This window comes from Thalassophryne amazonica, chromosome 6, assembly GCF_902500255.1.
Source record: "Thalassophryne amazonica chromosome 6, fThaAma1.1, whole genome shotgun sequence".
In the NCBI taxonomy this organism is placed as follows: domain Eukaryota; kingdom Metazoa; phylum Chordata; class Actinopteri; order Batrachoidiformes; family Batrachoididae; genus Thalassophryne; species Thalassophryne amazonica.
This window is the reverse complement of record NC_047108.1, coordinates 7,556,174-7,576,244: the sequence shown is the minus strand read 5'-3', so window position 1 is coordinate 7,576,244 and position 20,071 is coordinate 7,556,174. Positions and strand designations below refer to the sequence as shown.

Genomic DNA, 20,071 nt, shown 5'->3' with positions numbered 1-20,071 from the left:
TAAACTTGTGCATTTATTGATGATGTAATGACAGCCATCTCCCCAGTGCCTTTACCTTACATGCAGCCCCATATCATCAATGACTGTGGAAATTTACATGTTCTCTTCAGGCAGTCATCATTATAAATCTCATTGGAACGGCACCAAACAAAAGTTCCAGCATCATCACCTTGCCCAATGCAGATTCGAGATTCATCACTGAATATGACTTTCATCCAGTCATCCACAGTCCACAAATGCTTTTCCTTAGCCCATTGTAACCTTGTTTTTTCTGTTTAGGTGTTAATGATGGCTTTCGTTTAGCTTTTCTGTATGTAAATCCCATTTCCTTTAGACGGTTTCTTACAGTTCGGTCACAGACGTTGACTCCAGTTTCCTCCCATTCGTTCCTCATTTGTTTTGTTGTGCATTTTTCGATTTTTGAGACATATTGTTTTAAGTTTTCTGTCTTGACGCTTTGATGTCTTCCTTGGTCTACCAGTATGTTTGCCTTTAACAACCTTCCCATGTTGTTTGTATTTGGTCCAGAGTTTAGACACAGCTGACTGTGAATAACCAACATCTTTTGCAACATTGCATGATGATTTACTCTAAGAGTTTGATAATCCTCTCCTTTGTTTCAATTGACATCTCTCGTGTTGGAGCCATGATTCAGGTCAGTCCACTTGGTGCAACAGCTCTCCAAGGTGTGTTCACTCCTTTTTAGATGCAGACTAACGAGCAGATCTGATATGATGCAGGTGTTAGTTTTGGGGATGAAAATTTACAGGGTGATTCCATAATTTTTTCCTCAGAATTGAGTGATTCCATATTTTTTTCCTCTGCTTGGTCTAAAAAAGTAACCGTTACTGACTGCCACAATCTTTTTTTCTTGATTTCTTATAGTGTTTCTTAAAGCCAGAAAGTTGCCATTTGAAATGACTTTAGTTTTGTGTCATGTCTGTGATCTGCTTTTTTTCTACAAAATTAAACAACTGAATGAACATCCTCAGAGGCTGGTGATTCCATAATTTTTGCCAGGGGTTGTAATAGCCCAATTTCATAGCCTTAAGAGTGTGTATATCATGAATGCTTGGTCTTGTTGGATTTGTGAGAATCTACTGAATCTACTGGTACCTTGTTTCCCATGTAACAATAAGAAATATACTCAAAACCTGGATTAATCTTTTTAGTCACATAGCACTGCTATTATTCTGAACACTACTGTATCTAGAAATCACCAGCTTACATAGTCTGATAAAAGGCCAAGGACAACAGGTCCAACCTGTTGTATGTGTCATGGCTCAAACATGGTGAGAATATCATTTTGATAGATATCTAGAAATTCTTAGATTTTGAAGTAGTTTGGTCAAAGGTGAAGGAAAACATGCTCTGGAAAACACTTTTTTTGATGTTTCAACAAATAAGAAGCCGGGATGGATGATCTAAAGCATATAATGAGCAGCAAAATATTTGTGATTGATTGGTATGAATGTGGGCGGCACAGTGCTTCAAGACAAGAAGGTTGTGAGAACGCTTCCCACTCGGGGCCTTTCTGTGTGGCGTTTGCATGTTCTCCCCATGGTTGTTCCGGCTTCCTCCCACAACATTCTGGTTCAGTGAACTGGACACTTTATGTTGTCCATAGGTGTGCGTGTGGGTGTGAATGTGTTTGTGTGTCTATACGTGGCCTTGCAATAGGCTGGCGCCCAGTCCAAGGTGTACTCTGCCTCACACCCTGACTGCTGGGATGCCCCCCCACTCAGTGACCCTTAATTTGTGTAAGCAAGTACAGAAAATGAATGGATGAAGAGTATGAATGTCTTCATAATGAAATCACACAAAAGTCATGTGATGATGTCAAGTGTAATCAAAAACAGTTACAGCATATTTACTTGCACATGATGCTTTTCATTTTCAGTGTTTTGATGCCTTTGTGCACTTGGCTAGTTTGGCCATTTTCTGCACTTGTGACATTAAAATAGATCCATATCTTTTGAGCTTTTCAACATAAAGCTAGATATTCCTTTGTAGTTTTAACCATGTTTACCATCTGATTTTTATTTTCATAAGTTCATATGAACTTACGGACGTCGTAGCCTTTGATGGTGCAGAACATACTGAAAGCCTGAATGAGCCAACAGCCGTTTTTCAGCAGGCTGCCCAGGTAGGCACAAGAACCAAGCTGAGACACACACACATACAGAAAACAAATGATCAGTTAAGTGTACAGGAGAGCCAAGTAATTAATAAAATACACACATTCATGACCATATTCTTTGAAAAATGTGAAACTGAAGAATGGCCAAGTATGTCATGATATCAACATTTAGTATCAAGTATCAGTATCAACATTTTCTTGCTTTGGTTTAATTACTGAAATTTGGGGATTTACACAGTTTTGTGTTGTTGTTCATTATTCCCGAGTCAAATACTTTCACCACTTTGTGAGCATTGTGCATTTGGCTACTGTTTCTTTGTGTGAACATGATATGGTTTCCTCCGGTTGTGTGCCTCCATCTAACTTCTCCACCCTGTGTGTGCACCTGTTTGATGTCTCATGTTTGTCTTCATGCACCTGTCTATGATTAATCGTCATCATCATACACCTGAAAGGCTCATTAAAAGTTTGCTAACGAGTCTTTCATTGGATTCAGGTGTGTTGGAGCAGACCTAAATTATGACTGGTGACTGAGCCACCAAAAGATTTTTTGCCCAGTTCTCTGTGGGAGTGACGTGTCCCGAGTTTGACCAGTTTACGGATCAACTGATGAAAAACACTGACAACTCAAGAGCAAATGGGAATGTAACACACCTACACTTAGTTAACATATAACCCGCACTACTGCCGGACTCACAGACACCAGGTTCTTCATGGCGATGACAAAGCAGGTGTATCCAATGAGGCAGTCCCAAAGGCGCAGAATGTATCTGACCGGCTGCATCAGCACGCTGCCTCCAAACAACATGAAGTAAAAACAGGCCACCAGGTAGCCCAGACAGAAGATGTTGATTCGCGTGGTGCCGGTGATGAAGATGAGACAGAGAACCAGCCAGAAGAAATAGCTGAAAACAAAAACCTTGACCATGTCAAGGTAGCACCTGAGGATGCGACAAATAAAAATGTGCAGAGAGTGTCAGCCAAGAAAAGAAAACACAGCAATGTATTCTTCTTTGGAAAAATGTCACAAAAATATAAATAAATAAACAAACAGCCTCACCTTCTGAAATTGAACATTAAAAAAAGACACCTAAAATTATGACCAATGATTTCACAACAGTCATTCTCAGAAAGTTGTAAAGTGGGAAGAATTTTACAGTCTGGATTTGTAAGTGCTTTTGTAACCATTTTCATAGGTGCCTCCACGGTGGGGCTTGAAGAGGCTGCAGCCCCCCTGCAATAATGGATGATTTTCAAGTTGCAATAGAGCAGTGCCTATGTGCATGTGTGATGACATCACAACTCTATCTGGTTAGGGAGACGTGGTTTCGTTCAACAACAAGAACTGTCAAGAAACTTTCTGGTTGCTGTTTGGAGTTGTGTGGAGGTAGGAATAGTGTTTAGAATGCTTGAATAACGATGTCAGTTGCACAAAGAAATCAAATAATAGTGAAAACATGTTCATTGTGCCAAGAATGTTGGTATTTTGGTCGTTGAACTTTCCTAGCAATGAATGTAAAGCCCCGGTCACACGGCGCTAACGAAGGACACCGAAGCCAAAACAAAACAAGAAATCTGGACTTCCAGTACGTTGACTTTCGGAGACATCGTGTAACTGGTGTCCAACTTCGATCAGTCAGCTGCTCTGTGAGGTGTCATAACAACCGATCGTTTAGCCGCTCCGTGAGGCGTCATAACAACCGGTCGTTTAGCCGCGCCGTGAAACAATCGATCATTTAGCCGCTCCGTGAGGCGTCATAACAACCGATCGTTTAGCCGCTCCGTGAGGCATCATAACAACCGATCATTTAGCCGCTCCGTGAAGCATCATAACAACCGATCGTTTAGCCGCTCTGTGAGGCGTCATAACAACTGATCATTTAGCCGCTCCGTGAGGCGTCATAACAACCGACCGTTTAGCCGCTCCATGAAGCGTCATAACAACCGATCGTTTAGCCGCTCCGTGAGGCGTCATAACAACTGATCGTTTAGCCGCTCCGTGAGGCGTCATAACAACCGATCATTTAGCCGCTCTGTGAAGCGTCATAACAACCGATCGTTTAGCCGCTCCGTGAGGCGTCATAATAACTGATCGTTTAGCCGCTCCGTGAGGCGTCATAACAACCGGTCGGTCAGCTGCTCCAACAACCGGTCGGTCAGCCGCTCCGTGAGCTGTCATAACAACCGGTCGTTCAGCCGCTCCGTGAGGCGTCATAACAACCGATCGTTTAGCCGCGCCGTGAGGTGTCATAACAACCGGTCGTTTAGCTGCTCCGTGAAACAACCGATCGTTTAGCCGCTCCGTGAGGCGTCCTAACAACTGGTTGGTCAGCCAAAACAAAACAAGAAATCTGGACTTCCAGTACGTTGACTTTCGGAGACATCGTGTAACTGGTGTCCAACTTCGATCAGTCAGCTGCTCTGTGAGGCGTCATAACAACCGATTGTTTAGCCGCTCCGTGAGGCGTCATAACAACTGATCGTTTAGCCGCTCCGTGAGGCGTCATAACAACCGATCGTTTAGCCGCTCCATGAAGCGTCATAACAACCGATCGTTTAGCCGCTCCGTGAGGCGTCATAACAACCGATCGTTTAGCCGCTCCGTGAGGCATCATAACAACCGGTCGGTCAGCCGCTCAGTGAGCTGTCATAACAACAGGTCGTTCAGCCGCTCCGTGAGGCGTCATAACAACCGATCGTTTAGCCGCTCCGTGAAGCATCATAACAACCAGGAGTGACTATTGATCTGGCAGCCGGGCATCCACAGTGGAAGTTTGCTATTCGCCGGCTGCTGTCTCTCTCTGGCCGGTGTGAGGGGTTCAGCACTCCCTCACACTGGGACCACACTGATGAACAGTCTCTGAAAGAAGCTCCCCTCAGCAGAAGTCCGTCACTCTAAGTCCCTCACTCTAAAACTAAGTGTTTCGCTTTTTTGGAGAACACACACAGCTTCACGAACATGGCAGCTGGCCCATAACAACTGATGAGTTAGCCACAAAGCGTCATAACAAGCTGTTGTTTCCAATCATGCCAAACACGCGAGCGAGAGGCTCACTAACTGGAAGTCTCGGCAGCGCAACTTGAAAACTGCCCATTTCATTTAGCCCCCAATCCAACCAGAGAATTTATTACAGAGTTTCATATACACATTCCTGACCTGCAGTGGAGAAAGTTGTTGACGGGTATAAACTGGTTGAAGGAGCAAGGATCCAAACTACGACTGATCTCCACATTGTCTCCAGCCAGCAGCCGCACGACTGCTCGATTCTCCTCCTCAAACACCTGCCACTGGAGAGATGAGCAGAGCAGCAAGAGGTGGTCATCTGCAGAGTCGGAGAAAGACCTGACATGAGTAGATCTGCAGCTCAGTTTGCTGAATGTCTCACCAGCATGAACATGGAAGGCAATAAAGTTTAAAAAACTAAAAACTCACAGAATATGAATGAAGGATTGGGACTCTTGGCAAAGTCAGGCAAGTAGAACCATTTGATGACATTTGAGGTCAAAGGTTGAGCTGCGGTCCTCCAGGGATAATCTGATAAAGAAAAAGACAGGAAACTCTTCGTATGTCTCAAAGGAGACAGGGATTGTCCTCAAACAGGTAACAGGAAAAGGAAGGACAATAAAAGCTGATGTACAGTGCAGCCAAAAAGTATTTACAGTATTTTGTCATGATCCAGGCCTTTAGGGCCAGTTGTTATAGTTCTGGACTTTTTTCTATTCCCATGTTCTGAGCCTTCAGTGGCTTTATTCATGTCTTGTTATGGTCATGCTTATGTTATCATTGGTTTTGTTTCTATTTCATCATCCTTGTATTTATTCACACTTAGTCACTTTAGTCTTTGTTTATTCTGCTTATCACATTTATCATATTATGCTTTAGTCACAGGTTTTTGTTATTATTTACCTTCCGTGACCTCGTTTTATTTATTGCACTGTTCTGTAGTCAATGGATGTGTTAATTCTCTGATCTATCTTGCTTTGTCACTTTGTTACTTTTCATACTTTAGCCATTGTTTAGTTCCGTTCTCGTTGAGTATTTATTTTCCATTTATTCTCTGATTCTCTAGAATAGAATTTAAAATTATTCTTCTTATAAGGTTTTGAATAATCAGGTCCCATCTTATCTTAGGGACCTCGTAGTACCATATCACCCCAATAGAGCGCTTCGCTCTCAGACTGCAGGCTTACTTGTAGTTCCTAGGGTTTGTAAGAGTAGAATGGGAGGCAGAGCCTTCAGCTTTCAGGCTCCTCTCCTGTGGAACCAGCTCCCAATTCAGATCAGGGAGACAGACACCCTCTCTACTTTTAAGATTAGGCTTAAAATTTTCCTTTTTGCTAAAGCTTATAGTTAGGGCTGGATCAGGTGACCCTGAACCATCCCTTAGTTATGCTGCTATAGACTTAGACTGCTGGGGGGTTCCCATGATGCACTGAGTGTTTCTTTCTCCTTTTGCTCTGTATGCACCACTCTGCATTTAATCATTAGTGATTGATCTCTGCTCCCCTCCACAGCATGTCTTTTTCCTGGTTCTCTCCCTCAGCCCCAACTAGTCCCAGCAGAAGACTGCCCCTCCCTGAGCCTGGTTCTGCTGGAGGTTTCTTCCTGTTAAAAGGGAGTTTTTCCTTCCCACTGTCGCCAAGTGCTTGCTCACAGGGGGTCGTTTTGACCGTTGGGGTTTTTACGTAATTATTGTATGGCCTTGCCTTACAATATAAAGCGCCTTGGGGCAACTGTTTGTTGTGATTTGGCGCTATATAAATAAAATTGATTGATTGATTGATTGATTAGTTCTCATGTTCATGCCTGATTGTAGTTCCTGTTCATGGTAGTATTATATTCTGTTTTTGCGCTGTTCTCAGTTTGTTCTCACTCCACTGCACCTGCCTCGTCTCTCTGTCTCTCACTTAGATTCTGTCTGCTTTGTGTTTTCCTTCACTCACTCTCTTTGCACCTCCTCACGCATCTTTGTCTCTTACAACACTCCACTCTGTGTTTTCCTTCTACATTATCTTGCACTGTACACAATCTTTCTTTTCCCCAGCCACGCCCTCTTCCAGAGACTTCTACACACCTGCTCCACATCACCTGGATTAGTTTGCTCCTCATTTAAGCCCTCACTGTCTCACAGCTCACTGCCAGATTGTTGAATGTATTTCATTTTCCAGCCCTCACGTCCTGTCTTGCTTTGCTTTCTCATCAACCTGCCGGTACCCAATCATACACCTTCTCCATATCCACAAAACACATGTAGACTAGATGGACATACTCCCAGGCCCCCTCCAGGATCCTTGTGAGAGTGAAAAGCTGGTCGGTTGTTCCACGGCCAGGATTAAACCTGCATTGTTCCTCTTCAATCACAGGTTTGACTATCGGCTGAACCCTCCTTTCAAGCACCCTGGAGTAGACTTTACCAGGGAGGCTGACTAGTGTGATGCCCCTGTAATTGGCACACACTCTCTGGTCCACCTTTTTAAATACGGGGATCAGCACTCCAGTTTGCCACCTCTTAGGCACTGTCCCAGACCTCAACAAAATGTTGAAGAGACATCTCATCTGAGACAGTTCTTCCACACCCAGAGCTGTCAGCATTTCTGAACAGATTTCATCATCCCTCAGAATTGTCTGACTACCTCAGTGACTTCCACCAGGGAAACTGATGATGATCCCCCATCAGCTTCCAGCTCTGCCCCTACTACAGTGGTATGTAAAAGTCTGGGCACCCCTGATGATTTTCATGATTTTCCTTTATAAATCGCTGGCTGTTTGGATCAGCAAATTCAGTTAAATATATCAAATAGCAGATGAACACACTGATATTTGAGAAGTGAAATGAAGTTTCTGGTATTTACAGAAAGTGTGCAATAATTATTTAAACAAAATTAGACAGGTGCATAAATTTGGGCACCCCAACAGAAAAAATACATCAATATTTAGTAGATCCTCCTTTTGCAGAAATAACAGCCTCTAAAAGCTTACTATATAGTATGGATTCTGGCTGAAGGTATTTTGGGCCATTCTTCTTTACAAAACATCTCCAGTTCAGTCAGGTTTGTTGGTTTCCGAGCATGGACAGCCCACTTAAATCACGCCACAGATTTTCAATAATATTCAGGTCTGGGGACTGAGATGGCCATTCCAGAACGTTGTACTTGTTCCTCTGTATGAATCCCTTAGTAGATTATGAGCAGTGTTTAGGGTCATTGTCTTGTTGCAAGATCTAGCCCCGGCGTAACTTTAACTTTGTCACCGATTCTTGAACATTGTTCTCAAGAATCTGCTGATATTGACTGGAATCCATGTGACCCTCAGCTTTAACAAGATTCCCAGTACCTGCACGGGAATCATAGCCACACAGCATGATGGAACCACCTCCAAATTTTACTGTAGGTGTTGCTGGCTTGTCCAAATGTGCTTTAGCATACCTCAACCGACTCCGTTTGTGGCGTGTATGCAGAAAAGGATTCCTCTGCATTACTCTCTCATATAGCATCTCTTTGTGCAAAGTGCGCTGTATAGTTGAACAATGCACAGAGACACTATCTGCAGCAAGATCATGTTGTAGGTCTTCGGAGCAGGTCTGTGGGTTCACTATGACTTCTCACCATCATTCACTTCAGCTTATCTGAGATTTTTATTTGCCTGCCACTTTGGGCCTTAACTAGTACTGTGCCTGGGGCCTTCAATGTGTCTGTTTAAATTACAAAGCATATAAATACAGACAACAAATGTCACAATTTTCATAACAGAAATATGGTCCTGGCCTCATGACTTGATGTCTCAGCAATGTGGATGCAAAGACAACATTAATGAACTATTGTGGTGACAATATAATCAGAAACACAGCACTCAGAAAATAAAACATTTCATGTGTAAAAACCAAACTTGGAACATTTTCATACCAACACAGAGGACAGGAGGTATGCCGATGCAGAGCACGTATTGCAGCACCATGAGTCCTGCTGTGAAGCAGCAATATTTAGGCCACACCTCCCCGATCGCCTTCCTGCGACGCCGCAGTAGCACAGCCAGTAAGGCACAGGAATGGAGCAGGGCATAGAAATCCATCCTCTGACCAATCACATTGACGGCTACTATTAAACTGATCTAAGACAAAGCACATGGACATTTGTGTCAGGCAGATGAACGGATGCAGAAATGTGCACACGTGAACCCTTAAAGCATACCTCTAATCCGAATTTGTAGAAGCAGAAGTTGACAAAGTATTTGATGCATGGCAACATGCCATGATCCAGATGTTGCCTGGTGATGCCCAGGAATATGATGCTGAAAGGTGGAGCCTTCAGGTTGTTATGGAGACGATAGTAGAGCTGATGGCGGTGGATGGTGGCATCAAACACAAGAAGCCCCAAAACCATCAAGTGATTCTACAACACAAAACACAGCTGTTCCGGGACAAAAACCAAAGGCTTGACTGTGGGAAAATCATGATCATGATATTCTGTTTATTACATTTTATTTAGTGCATGATGATGTTTTAATAGTATATTTAATTATATCACATTAACAGCTTGTAGTGTTGAGAGGAGAGCTGGAACTTTGAGTGCTGGCAGTATGACTGGTAAAGGGAGAGAGCTGGGTGATGATAAAGAGGAGAAAAGGAAGACATTCTTTGTGTATAACGCACTAATTGGAAGGGAGTAAAGCCAGGAGGTGGGTTCAAACTCCTCTACCATGGACGAAATGGTATATGAGTATTTAAGATTATATATACACTAAACAAAATTATAAAAGCAACAACTGAAATTTTAAAATATTTTATGGATGGTGCTGTAAAAGATTCCCAATTTTTTCTGGGTACAATAGGTTGATTCTTATTGTTTTTAATGCATAAATGTGTTTAGACACGGGCGATGGTTTGCCGCTCCCGTTTTGAGACATTCCTCCCTCCAGATAAATATGACATGTTGTATCGCTTTTGAAAGAACATGAGCAATCCTTGATCTGGTGACAAAGGCCACCACAAAATGTCCTGAAATGTCAGACGTAACAATGCTGCAGATGACACAAGTTATGAGGAAGTGCGCCACTAGGGTGCTCAGTGCTGAAATGTTGACTAGAGCTGTTGCTGCACAACTGAATGTCCACTTCTCTACCATCAACTGCTTGAGACGTCGGTTTCAATAGTTTGTGACAATGGTCAATCGACTAAGCCCCTGCAGACCACGTGCTACCACCCAAGCTCAGGATCGACATATGTATCTTGCTCCTCCAGAAGAATGGGACAAAATTCCACAGGTTACAAGTGACAACCTTGTGAGATCCATGTGCAGGACGCAAACAGAGGCCACACAAGATACTGACGCATGACCCCCCCCCCCCCCCCCCCCCATGTTGTAATGAATTTCAGGAGATTCAAATGGACATCTGAATGCAGAAATGTCTCTAATTTGTGTGAAATTGTACAATAAAAGTATGTTGACTGAACTGAGTAATTTCTTTAACCTAAGTGTCCAAAATATTTAAAAATATGTGATGCTGCATTTATAATTCTTTCAGTGTACATGGAGGGAAAGTAAAGTGCTGAGTCTGAAGATGAATTTTGAAAGGGTGACTATGAATGTCATCAGCACATAAGCCCTACACTTGTGGTGTGAGAAGGAAAAAGAAGATTTCTGGAGCGAGTTAGATGAGGAGGTAGAGAGTGTGCCCAATGACGACTTCAATGGACATGTTGAGGAGATGATGGGTAAGTACAGTGTAAAGGAGAGGACTGCAAAAGGGGCAGATAGTGGTGGATTTTGCAAAAAGGATGGAAATGGCTGTGGTAAATACGTATTTTAAGAAGAAGGAAGAGCACAGGGTACCATAAGACGAAAGGAGGATGCACATAACTGGACTATATCCTATGCAGGCGATGCACCCAAAAAGAGATCGGAGGGGAGAGCATAGCTACATAGCATTGGCTGTTGTTTTGCAGGATGTGATGAGAGTTGAAGAAGAGAAGAAGAGTATGACTAGGGTGCATGACACTTGGTGGAATGACCAAAATGGGCAGCAGTTTGGTATTGAAATGTGGCCATGTGCATACAATTAATGGCAAAAGGTGATTATTATTTTTTCACAGGAGCTTGACTTTGGGAGTGGTGTCACCGCACCCTGAGACAGGGAAGAATCTGGCCCTCACACTTGCGGAGCGCTCCACACCAGTAGACCGGGTCTACAGGTTTGATGTAGAGAACAGACCTCCTCAGCAGCTCTTCCATGTTCTTCCTCAGCTCCAGACCAAAATCCAGTCCTGAGCTGTTGGATTGTAGTAGCACCTGATACAATAAATAAATAAATAAATAAATATTGCATAATTAAGAAGTTCCTGCATGCTCCTTCAGATTTTCAACAGCTCTGTTTGTAAATTATGGCACAAATGGGACACATTTTGAGCACAGTGAAGATTTAACAGCAGTAACTGTTGTATGGCTGGGGGGGCCTGGCTGCCTTTTTGTTTCTGTCTTTTGTTTTTCCTTCCAGGTGGCTTGCATTTGGGACTGAGTGGCTGTGTTGCTGAGGTTATCAGGACCTCACCCTGATCACCTGCGACTCGTCAGGACTCACAGCTGAGGTGCATCTATATGGATTGGAACATGGTGGCATTTAAGACTGGAGTATACAGTGTGTATTTGCCAGAGACTCGACCTTGTGACCAGACGGGTGAGATCGTCGTCTCGGGAGCCATCTCATCATCAGTGGATGCAGAGAACGTCCAGGGTTTGATGCACGGTCTGTGAAAGAGGAGGGGGTGAGGTCTCACGCTCGTCAGCACACTTCCTGAGGTACGTTAGATTTTGTGACTAACATTTATACAGTCAGTAAATGTGGTGTCCCTCACACCTTTTTATATTGAGCTGTATGTTAGTCATGTATCGGCTTCCACTGCAGTGGAGTTTTGTGAACTGGATGTTCCATGCCTGCAGGTTGGGAAGCTGATTAGTAATCAAGCCAGGAAGTGTTTGCTGTTTGTACACCTTTTAAGTGTTCTCTCTGTGTGTAGAGTGTGGACTCACATAATGGTTCCTTCTTTCACAGACTCGGTTTGTTGCGGCCACCTGGGGGGTGTCGGCGGGGTCCTTGGGTCCGAACAGCTTCTGGCTCCGGACCGTTAGCGTTGCTGGGAGCGCACCACGCCAGACCGCACTTTCTTTTGTTGTTTTTTGTATCACTGTTATGTATTAAATTCAGTTAGCCTTTGTACCGTGCTCTGCTTATTTCATACTGGGTCCTTCAAACGCTGGTCGGTTCTCCGAGCTGCGTCCAACACATAACAGTAACAAAGGAACGTGGATATGTGGCATGTTCAGTTATTTAAAAGTGTTTTGGTCAGTAAACTCATATATAATGTTCAAATGTAGAGTTAACTTAATCACAGACTAATGTTAATTATTTTTATGATTAACATGAGATCATCTGAAGGATGATCAGTGGAAACAGGATGCACCTGAGCTCAATTTTGAGCATCATGGCAAAGGCTGTGAATACCTATGGATGTGTGATTCCTTAGTTTTTTAAAATTTTTAATAAATTTACAAAAATAAAAAAATACTTTATTCATATCATCATTATAGGGTATTGTGTGTAAATTTTGAGGAAAAAAATGAATTTAATCCATTTTGCAATAACATCAAATGTGGAAAAAGTGAAGCGCTGTGAATACTTTCCGGATGCACTGCGAATAAAAAATCATATATGTCAGGACCTTGAGATGATGACTTCAAATTTATGAAATCAAAAAGACATTCAGTTGTTTCTTTGTTTTTGTTTTTTTTTTGACAGTTATAACTGATTTATTTCCAAGTTAATCAGTATCAATTTACTTCAATACCATTTTTATGATATATAAAACATTTAAAAGATGATTATTTTAAACACATTTAAAATATCTTACCTGCAGACTAAATCAATTTATCTTTCACGTACGCATATATAACATAAAGGGTGCCACCCTTAAAACTAAGGACCCTTTGGCCACCCCATGTGTAAAATGTTGGAGGCACGCCTGCATGAGCATGCTGTTTCATGTTCTGCATTATCATGTTAGGTCAACTCAACTGAAAATATAATAATGCTTATAATTTTAGTTGTTATTGTTTGAGCAGTACGAGGTCTATTAGAAAAGTATCCGACCTTATTATTTTTTTCAAAAACCATATGGATTTGAATCAAGTGTGATTGCGTCAGACAAGCTTGAACCCTCGTGCGCATGCGTGAATTTTTCCACGCCTGTCGGTTGCGTCATTCGCCTGTGAGCAGGCTTTGAGTGAGGAGTGGTCCACCCCCTCGGCGGATTTTCATTGTCAGGAAATGGCGGAATGATTTGGGCTTTTTTTCCCATCAGAATTTTTTCAGAAACTGTTAGAGACTGGCAGCTGGAAACCATTAGATAGCTGTCGGTGGTTTTTCCATCGAGTGATTATCCGAGAAATTGTGGATGTGCCTGGACATGCCAGAACATGTCCCGTAAGGCTTCATCACGGCGTTGCTTTGCGCCATGCGGCACTGCCGCGACATGCGGAATTCCTCCGCACGTCTGTCTCAATGTGCCGAAAAAGTGCTGATGTCCACGTCTTTTCACAATTCCTGTGCTAGTCAGACGACATCCTGGATAAAACACAGAGTCCAGTTTGGAAATGAACGGCACATTCCACTGTTACAGGAGTTTTTGTCATGGAAAGCCGAGTGGAGGCTTCGCGCGTCGCGGTGGTGCCGCATGGTGCACAGCAACGCTGTGATGAAGCCTCACGGGACATGCTCTGGCATGTCCAGGCACATCCACAATTTCTCAGATAATCACTCGATGGAAAAACCACCGACAGCTGTCTGAACGCCATCTCAAAGCCGTCCTGTGAGACCAAAACGGAGGTGGTTTTGTCTCGCTCCATCAGCAAATCGGTCGTGACACACGAAGCCTCCGCTCGGCTTTCCATGACAAAATCTCTTGTTAAAAGTGAAATCTGCCGGAAAATGGTTGATGTCCAGCTCTTGTGATAACCAGAGAAATGGCACACGACGGTCCCAGATCCACAGAGCCATCAGTTTAGCAATGATCTGGTGGTTTGTGGCTCTCGATGGCGGCACGGAGCGCGGTGCGCCGAGCCTCCTTAAAGCCGTCCTTAAAACTGTAGTAACAGTCCTTATTCTCTGTGAAGCCCGTAAAATTTTCACCAAAAGCCAGATAAATTTTTCTAATGGTTTCCAGCTGCCAGTCTCTAACAGTTTCTGAAAAAATTCTGATGGGAAAAAAAGCCCAAATCATTCCGCCATTTCCTGACAATGAAAATCCGCCGAGGGGGCTGGACCACTCCTCACTCAAAGCCTGCTCACAGGTGAATGACGCAACCGACAGGCGTAGAAAAACTCATGCATGCGCACGAGAGTACAAGCTTGTCTGACGCAACCACACGTGATTCAAATCCATATGATTTTTGAAAAAATAAAAAGGTCCTTTTTTTTTCTAATAGACCTCGTATATAACATTATTCAGATGTTTGCAAACAGAAAAACAGGACATTAAAAAGAACAAAAATGAAGTGTACAGTCTGCAGGAAGTATTTCACTGCTACTTAAAATAAAGAATAACCTTTCAGAAAAGTTCCAATCCAGACTGATTCTGACTCTGCATGCAATCAGAAACTTTAATGTGAGTCACTAACATTTCATCATAATTAAAAACCACGCTCACTGTAGCTTCAGAAAAGACCAAGTGAATGCTCACAGCAGTGCAGTTGGAGGAGTAGTCGAGGGGCTTGATGACTTTGAGCTGGTAGAACATTTTGCACACCACCATGACACAGGCCCACACAGCAGAAATACTGGATGCCAAAGGTCGTAACCGTGGGAACGGGAGTGCAAACACCCACAAAACCAGGAAGAGCAAGTTCATCAGAGAAACCTGCAAAATGGAAATAACTAAATTCAAAGATTTTATTTGAAAATCAGTCTGCTGAGTTTTTCCTTAAATGCAAGAGTGAACCATAAACACAACCAGTGATCAACAAGACTTTCAGAACATCCTCGATGTTACACTGAAAAAATAACATTTACAGGAAATACATTAACAAAGCAGTTTATGTGTTCTTGATTTTTGCCTCAATTTCCGACACAAATCAAACAAATGGACACAAGGGGGGAACAAAAATATTTTTACCCTGACAAATACTGTCCATCCAGAAAGAATTCACAGTGTTTCACTTTTTCCATATTTGGTTATGTTACAGCCGTATTCTAAAATGGATAAAATTCTTTTTTGTTTTCTTCAAAATTCTACACACAACACCCCATAATGATAATATAAAAAGGTTGGTTTTTTTTTTAGATGTTTGCAAATGTATTAAAAATATAAAACTAAGAAATCACATGTACATAAGTATTCACAGCCTTTGCCATGAAGCTCAAAATTGAGCACAGGTGCATCCTGTTTCCACTAATCATCCTTGAGATTTTCCTACAGCTTAAATGGAGTCCACTTGGGGTAAATTCAGTTGATTGGATATGATTTGAAAAGACATGTGTACAGACAGTTGTATGCAAAAGTTTGGGCACCCCTGATAATTTTCATGATTTTCCTTTATAAATCACTGATTCTCTGGATCATGCAGCAGATAAACACAGTGATATCTGAGAAGGGAAATGAAGTTTATAGGATTTACAGAAAGTGTGCAATAATTATTTAAACAAAATTGGGCAGTTGAATACATTTGGGCACCCTTGTCATTTTATTGATTTGAATACATTTAGCACTAATTATTGGAACACAAAATTAGTTTGGTAAGCTCACTGGCACTTGACATTCTTATATAGGTGAATCCAATCATGAGAAAGGGTATTTAAGGTGGCCATTTGCAAATGTTTCCCCTCATCGCATCTCTTCTAATAAGTGGCAACATGGGAGCCTCTAAACAACTCTCAAATTACCTAAAAACAAAGACTGTTCAACATCAACAACAGAAGGACAACCATCTCTGCAGCAATCCAAAAATCAGGCCTGTGTGGTAGAGTGACCAGACAGAAGCCACTCCTTAGTAAAAGGCACATGGCAGCCCACCTGGAGTTTTCCAAAAGGCACCTGAAGGACTCTCAGACCATGAGAAACAAAATTGTCTGGTCTGATGAGACAAAGATTGAACTCTTTGGAGTGAATGCCAGGTGTCATTTTTGGAGAAAACGAGGCTCCATCCCTACAGTGAAGCACGATGGTGGCAACATCATGCTGTGGGGATGTTTTTCAGTAGCAGGAACTGGGAGACTAGTCAGGATTGAGGGAAAGATGAACGCAGTAATGTACAGAGACATCCTGGATGAAAACCTGCTCCAGAGCCCTCTTGACTTCAGACTGGGGTGATGCGTCATCTTTCAGCAGGACAATGACCCCAAGCACACAGGGAACATATCAAAGGAGTGGCTTCAGGACAACTGAATGTCCTTGAGTGGCCCAGCCAAAGCCCAGACCTGAATCTGATTGAACATCTCTGGAGAGATCTGAAAATGGATCCCTAGCCAACCTGATAGAGCTTGAGAGGTGCTGCAAAGAGGAATGGACAAAACTGCCCAAAGACAGATGCACCAAACCTGTGGCATCAGACTTGAGCCTGCCAAAGGTGCATCAACAAAGTATTGAAGTGTGTGAATACTTATGTGTGATTCCTTAGTTTTTTTAAAATTTTTTAAGTAATTTGCAAAAATAAAAACAACATTTTTCATGTTGTCATTATGGGGTGTTGTGAGTAGAAGTTTGAGGGAAAAAATAGAATTTTGTCCATTTTGGAAAAAGGCTGTAACATAACGCTGTGAATACTTTCTGGATGCACTGTACCACAGTTTAGAACACTTACATTTCCAAAATAAAATCAAAAATAAAATTCTTAACAGGTCTACGACTCATTTTGTTTTCTTGTTTATATAAAATCTATTTGTTATTTCTGCTGATTTTCTGATATTCTAAATATTTTACTTGTTGCTTTGTGAATTTTATTTTAAGTGCACATTTGTTATGAAACAGCCGCATTCACGAAGCAATTCTTCATATTCATGAAATAATATTATCAAAATCTGTCTGAAAAAGATTATTCTCAGCCAATCTCTGTTCCTTCAGGTCCTGTGATTTTACCTCTTGCAGTGACACCCAGATGATGCCCGAGGATATGACTTTGAAGCTGTGGAGCTCCAGCAGTCTCCAGCTGAGCTCCTGCAGCCGGCCAAGTCCAATCAGAGCCTGAACGAGCAACAAGTTTGCCCGGTCGACAATCACAACCCACTGGTCCTCGCGGCTGGTCGGGACTTTTTCTGTGTGGGAGGAGGGGGGAGACGTCCCTGAGTATGGTAACAACACAAAAAAAACAAAGAGAGAATGAATAAAACCTCAGACATCAACCCAACATCTGGCAGATTCCCTGAGAGTTGACCAAGGAGTGACTGGAAACAGTAACACTGTGGATGCACATGTTCAGGATGTGATATATATATATATATATATATATATATACACGAGGTCTATTAGAAAAGTATCCAACCTTTTTATTTTTTGCAAAAACCTGATGGATTTGAATCACGTGTGCTTGCATGAGCCAACCTTGAACCTTCGTGTGCATGCGTGAACTTTTTCACGCCTGTCGATTGCATCATTTGCTGGTAAGCAGCTGTCGCCAGGTGGAAACCATTCGGATGATTCAGACGTCTTTCTGTGACGATCCTATGGGCATCACACAGATTAAGGAGCGGTACAACCGGTTTAAAGACGTCCGCACAATGGTGGAGAGCGAGCCACGCTCCGGTCAGCCATCACATGCTGAAATAACCAGATCATTTCCAAAGTGAACACTGTGGTGATGCAGAACCGTCGTGTGACTATCTGAGAAATTGTGGAAGAGGTGGACATCAGCACTTTTTCGGCACATTCCATTGTGACAGAAGATTTGGCAATAAAAAGAGTGGCAGTGAAATTTGTGCCGAAGGCTTCGGCACGAAGCTGCTGATGGCGGAGCAAAAGCAACTTCGTGCTTAAGTCTCACAGGACATGTTGTGACATGCCCACCTCTTCCACAATTTCTCGGATAGTCACATGACTGAAAAGTCACCGAAAGCCGTCTGAATCATCCGAATGGTTTCCACCTGGCTGTCGCCCAGTTTCTGGCAAAATTTGATGCGGCGCTGCTCCAGTCATTCCGTCTTTTTCCTTGAAATGAAAATCTGCCGAGCGTGCTGCACACATCCCACACAAAGGCTCCTTATCAGAAAATGATGCAATCGACAGGCGTGAAAAAGTTCACGCATGTGCACGAAGGTTCAAGGTTGGCTGATGCAAGCACACGTGATTCAAATCCATCAGGTTTTTTAAAAAAATGTCTGATACTTTTCTAACAGACCTCGTATATATAGTTTGCACCGAGACACCATTTAAACTACTGGAAATTATAAAGAAGACAATGCTCATACGGCCGAGGGCATTTTAGCACTGTGTTATATTTACTTTTTTGGGAGATGCTACAATTTGCACACCGGTGTGATTTATGTACCGAAAAATCACAAATTGTTTATTAATAATAGTAATGACTATTTACTCGTATATAGGACTTCCATGGGAGTCAAAGCAATAAACAAAATAAACTCAAATAAAAAAGAATAAATGGCAATAATAAAATGTATTGTACCAACTTATATTGTCAGGGCAGGTGGCTGCCCGGCTACCAAGGTGGCTGGACCCGCAATACAGACTCCAGGACTAGGCTTAGGTGAGGAAGAAATCATAGTCTTTAATCCAGGCTTGGGTTTGGTACACAAGTAATCAGTCAGCGTGGCAGAGGTACAAACAGGGTCAGGCTGAGACACAGTCATAAACGAGCAGGGTTCAGAGGCACAAGCAAACACCGACATCTGGGATGAGAGGCGAGAGGCATGGTCGAAGAATACAGAGCAAGGTTCAGAACATGGCAAGACAAAAATCAGGACTATGAATGGCGCTGGAGAGTGTACAAAGACAAGAATCTGGCGGGGAAGTGAAGGACTGTGAGGTTTAAATACATGTGGACTAATTAGTGAGGAAGGAGGGACAGGTGGTGTCAACAGATGCATGTGAGGAACAATCTAGAAGGGGTGTGGCTTTTGGCTAAAGAGTATGAAAGGGGCAAGAGTGTGAGGAAGGGAGTGAGCAAAGTGGAGCGATGAAATAGACAAAGACACGTGAGCAGGTGCAAGAGCGTGAGTGAAATGGAAACACAAAGCAGACAATCAAAGTGAGGGAAAAAACATAATGTCAGGTGCAGGGCACCGTGGAGTGAACATAAGTAACTGGGCAGACTAAGACCAAAACTGAAAAGCAAACCAGAAGATAATAAACAGAATAATAGGAAATAAAACACTATGACAAAACTAAACTGGAACAGACAGACAAAACTATAAGTCAAACAGAAACTAAGTGATAACAAAACCTGACATCAAAGTGCTACATAAAACAGAAATAAGAACAGCAGAAATCAGCAGACGATAACTAAATGATAAACCATAACAACACAGACTGATTGAACAAAACCAGAATGGAACTGAAACATGACTGAAGTATAAAAGTAACAAAGAAAGAAAGTGACAAAGCAAAAATAGAACATAGAATAAACACGATGAAAATAACATTTAGTAAAACAAAGCTGGGGCAGAAGGAGAAGCACTAAAGGAGCCTAGATCAGGGCGGGGCATGCGGGGGCAGAGTCATCCTATTTTTAGGGGTGCTCAAGCATATATATATATATATATATATATATATATATATATATATATATATATATATGCTTCTATACTACTATTTTTTAAACAACCTATTTCAAACATTATGCCAAAATATGTATTACAAGAACACAGTAATTTGATCATCTCCCCTTCTTGGGCAAATGGTTCAATCCACAAAGCACACCTACATTCATCTATCTCTC

At 42.3% G+C, this 20,071-nt stretch overlaps 1 protein-coding gene and 1 long non-coding RNA gene across 2 annotated transcripts in view; one reads left to right on the top strand and one right to left on the bottom strand.

Annotated features, from left to right (window-relative positions):
* si:dkey-11f4.7 (piezo-type mechanosensitive ion channel component 2) overlaps positions 1–20,071 on the bottom strand; it is a 197,592-nt gene that overhangs the window by 108,229 nt on the left and 69,292 nt on the right. The window contains exons 18-26 of the mRNA XM_034171725.1: positions 17,260–17,462; positions 14,869–15,045; positions 11,261–11,425; positions 9,329–9,529; positions 9,044–9,248; positions 5,574–5,675; positions 5,298–5,463; positions 2,838–3,081; positions 2,068–2,164 (exon numbers count right to left, since the gene is read on the bottom strand). Of these exons, the coding sequence (XP_034027616.1) occupies positions 2,068–2,164; positions 2,838–3,081; positions 5,298–5,463; positions 5,574–5,675; positions 9,044–9,248; positions 9,329–9,529; positions 11,261–11,425; positions 14,869–15,045; positions 17,260–17,462 (1,560 nt within the window). The remainder of the gene's footprint in view (positions 1–2,067; positions 2,165–2,837; positions 3,082–5,297; positions 5,464–5,573; positions 5,676–9,043; positions 9,249–9,328; positions 9,530–11,260; positions 11,426–14,868; positions 15,046–17,259; positions 17,463–20,071) is intronic.
* LOC117511811 overlaps positions 1–20,071 on the top strand; it is a 40,551-nt gene that overhangs the window by 10,843 nt on the left and 9,637 nt on the right. The window contains exons 2-3 of the long non-coding RNA XR_004561086.1: positions 1,332–1,339; positions 10,885–10,965. This is a non-coding gene — a long non-coding RNA (uncharacterized LOC117511811). The remainder of the gene's footprint in view (positions 1–1,331; positions 1,340–10,884; positions 10,966–20,071) is intronic.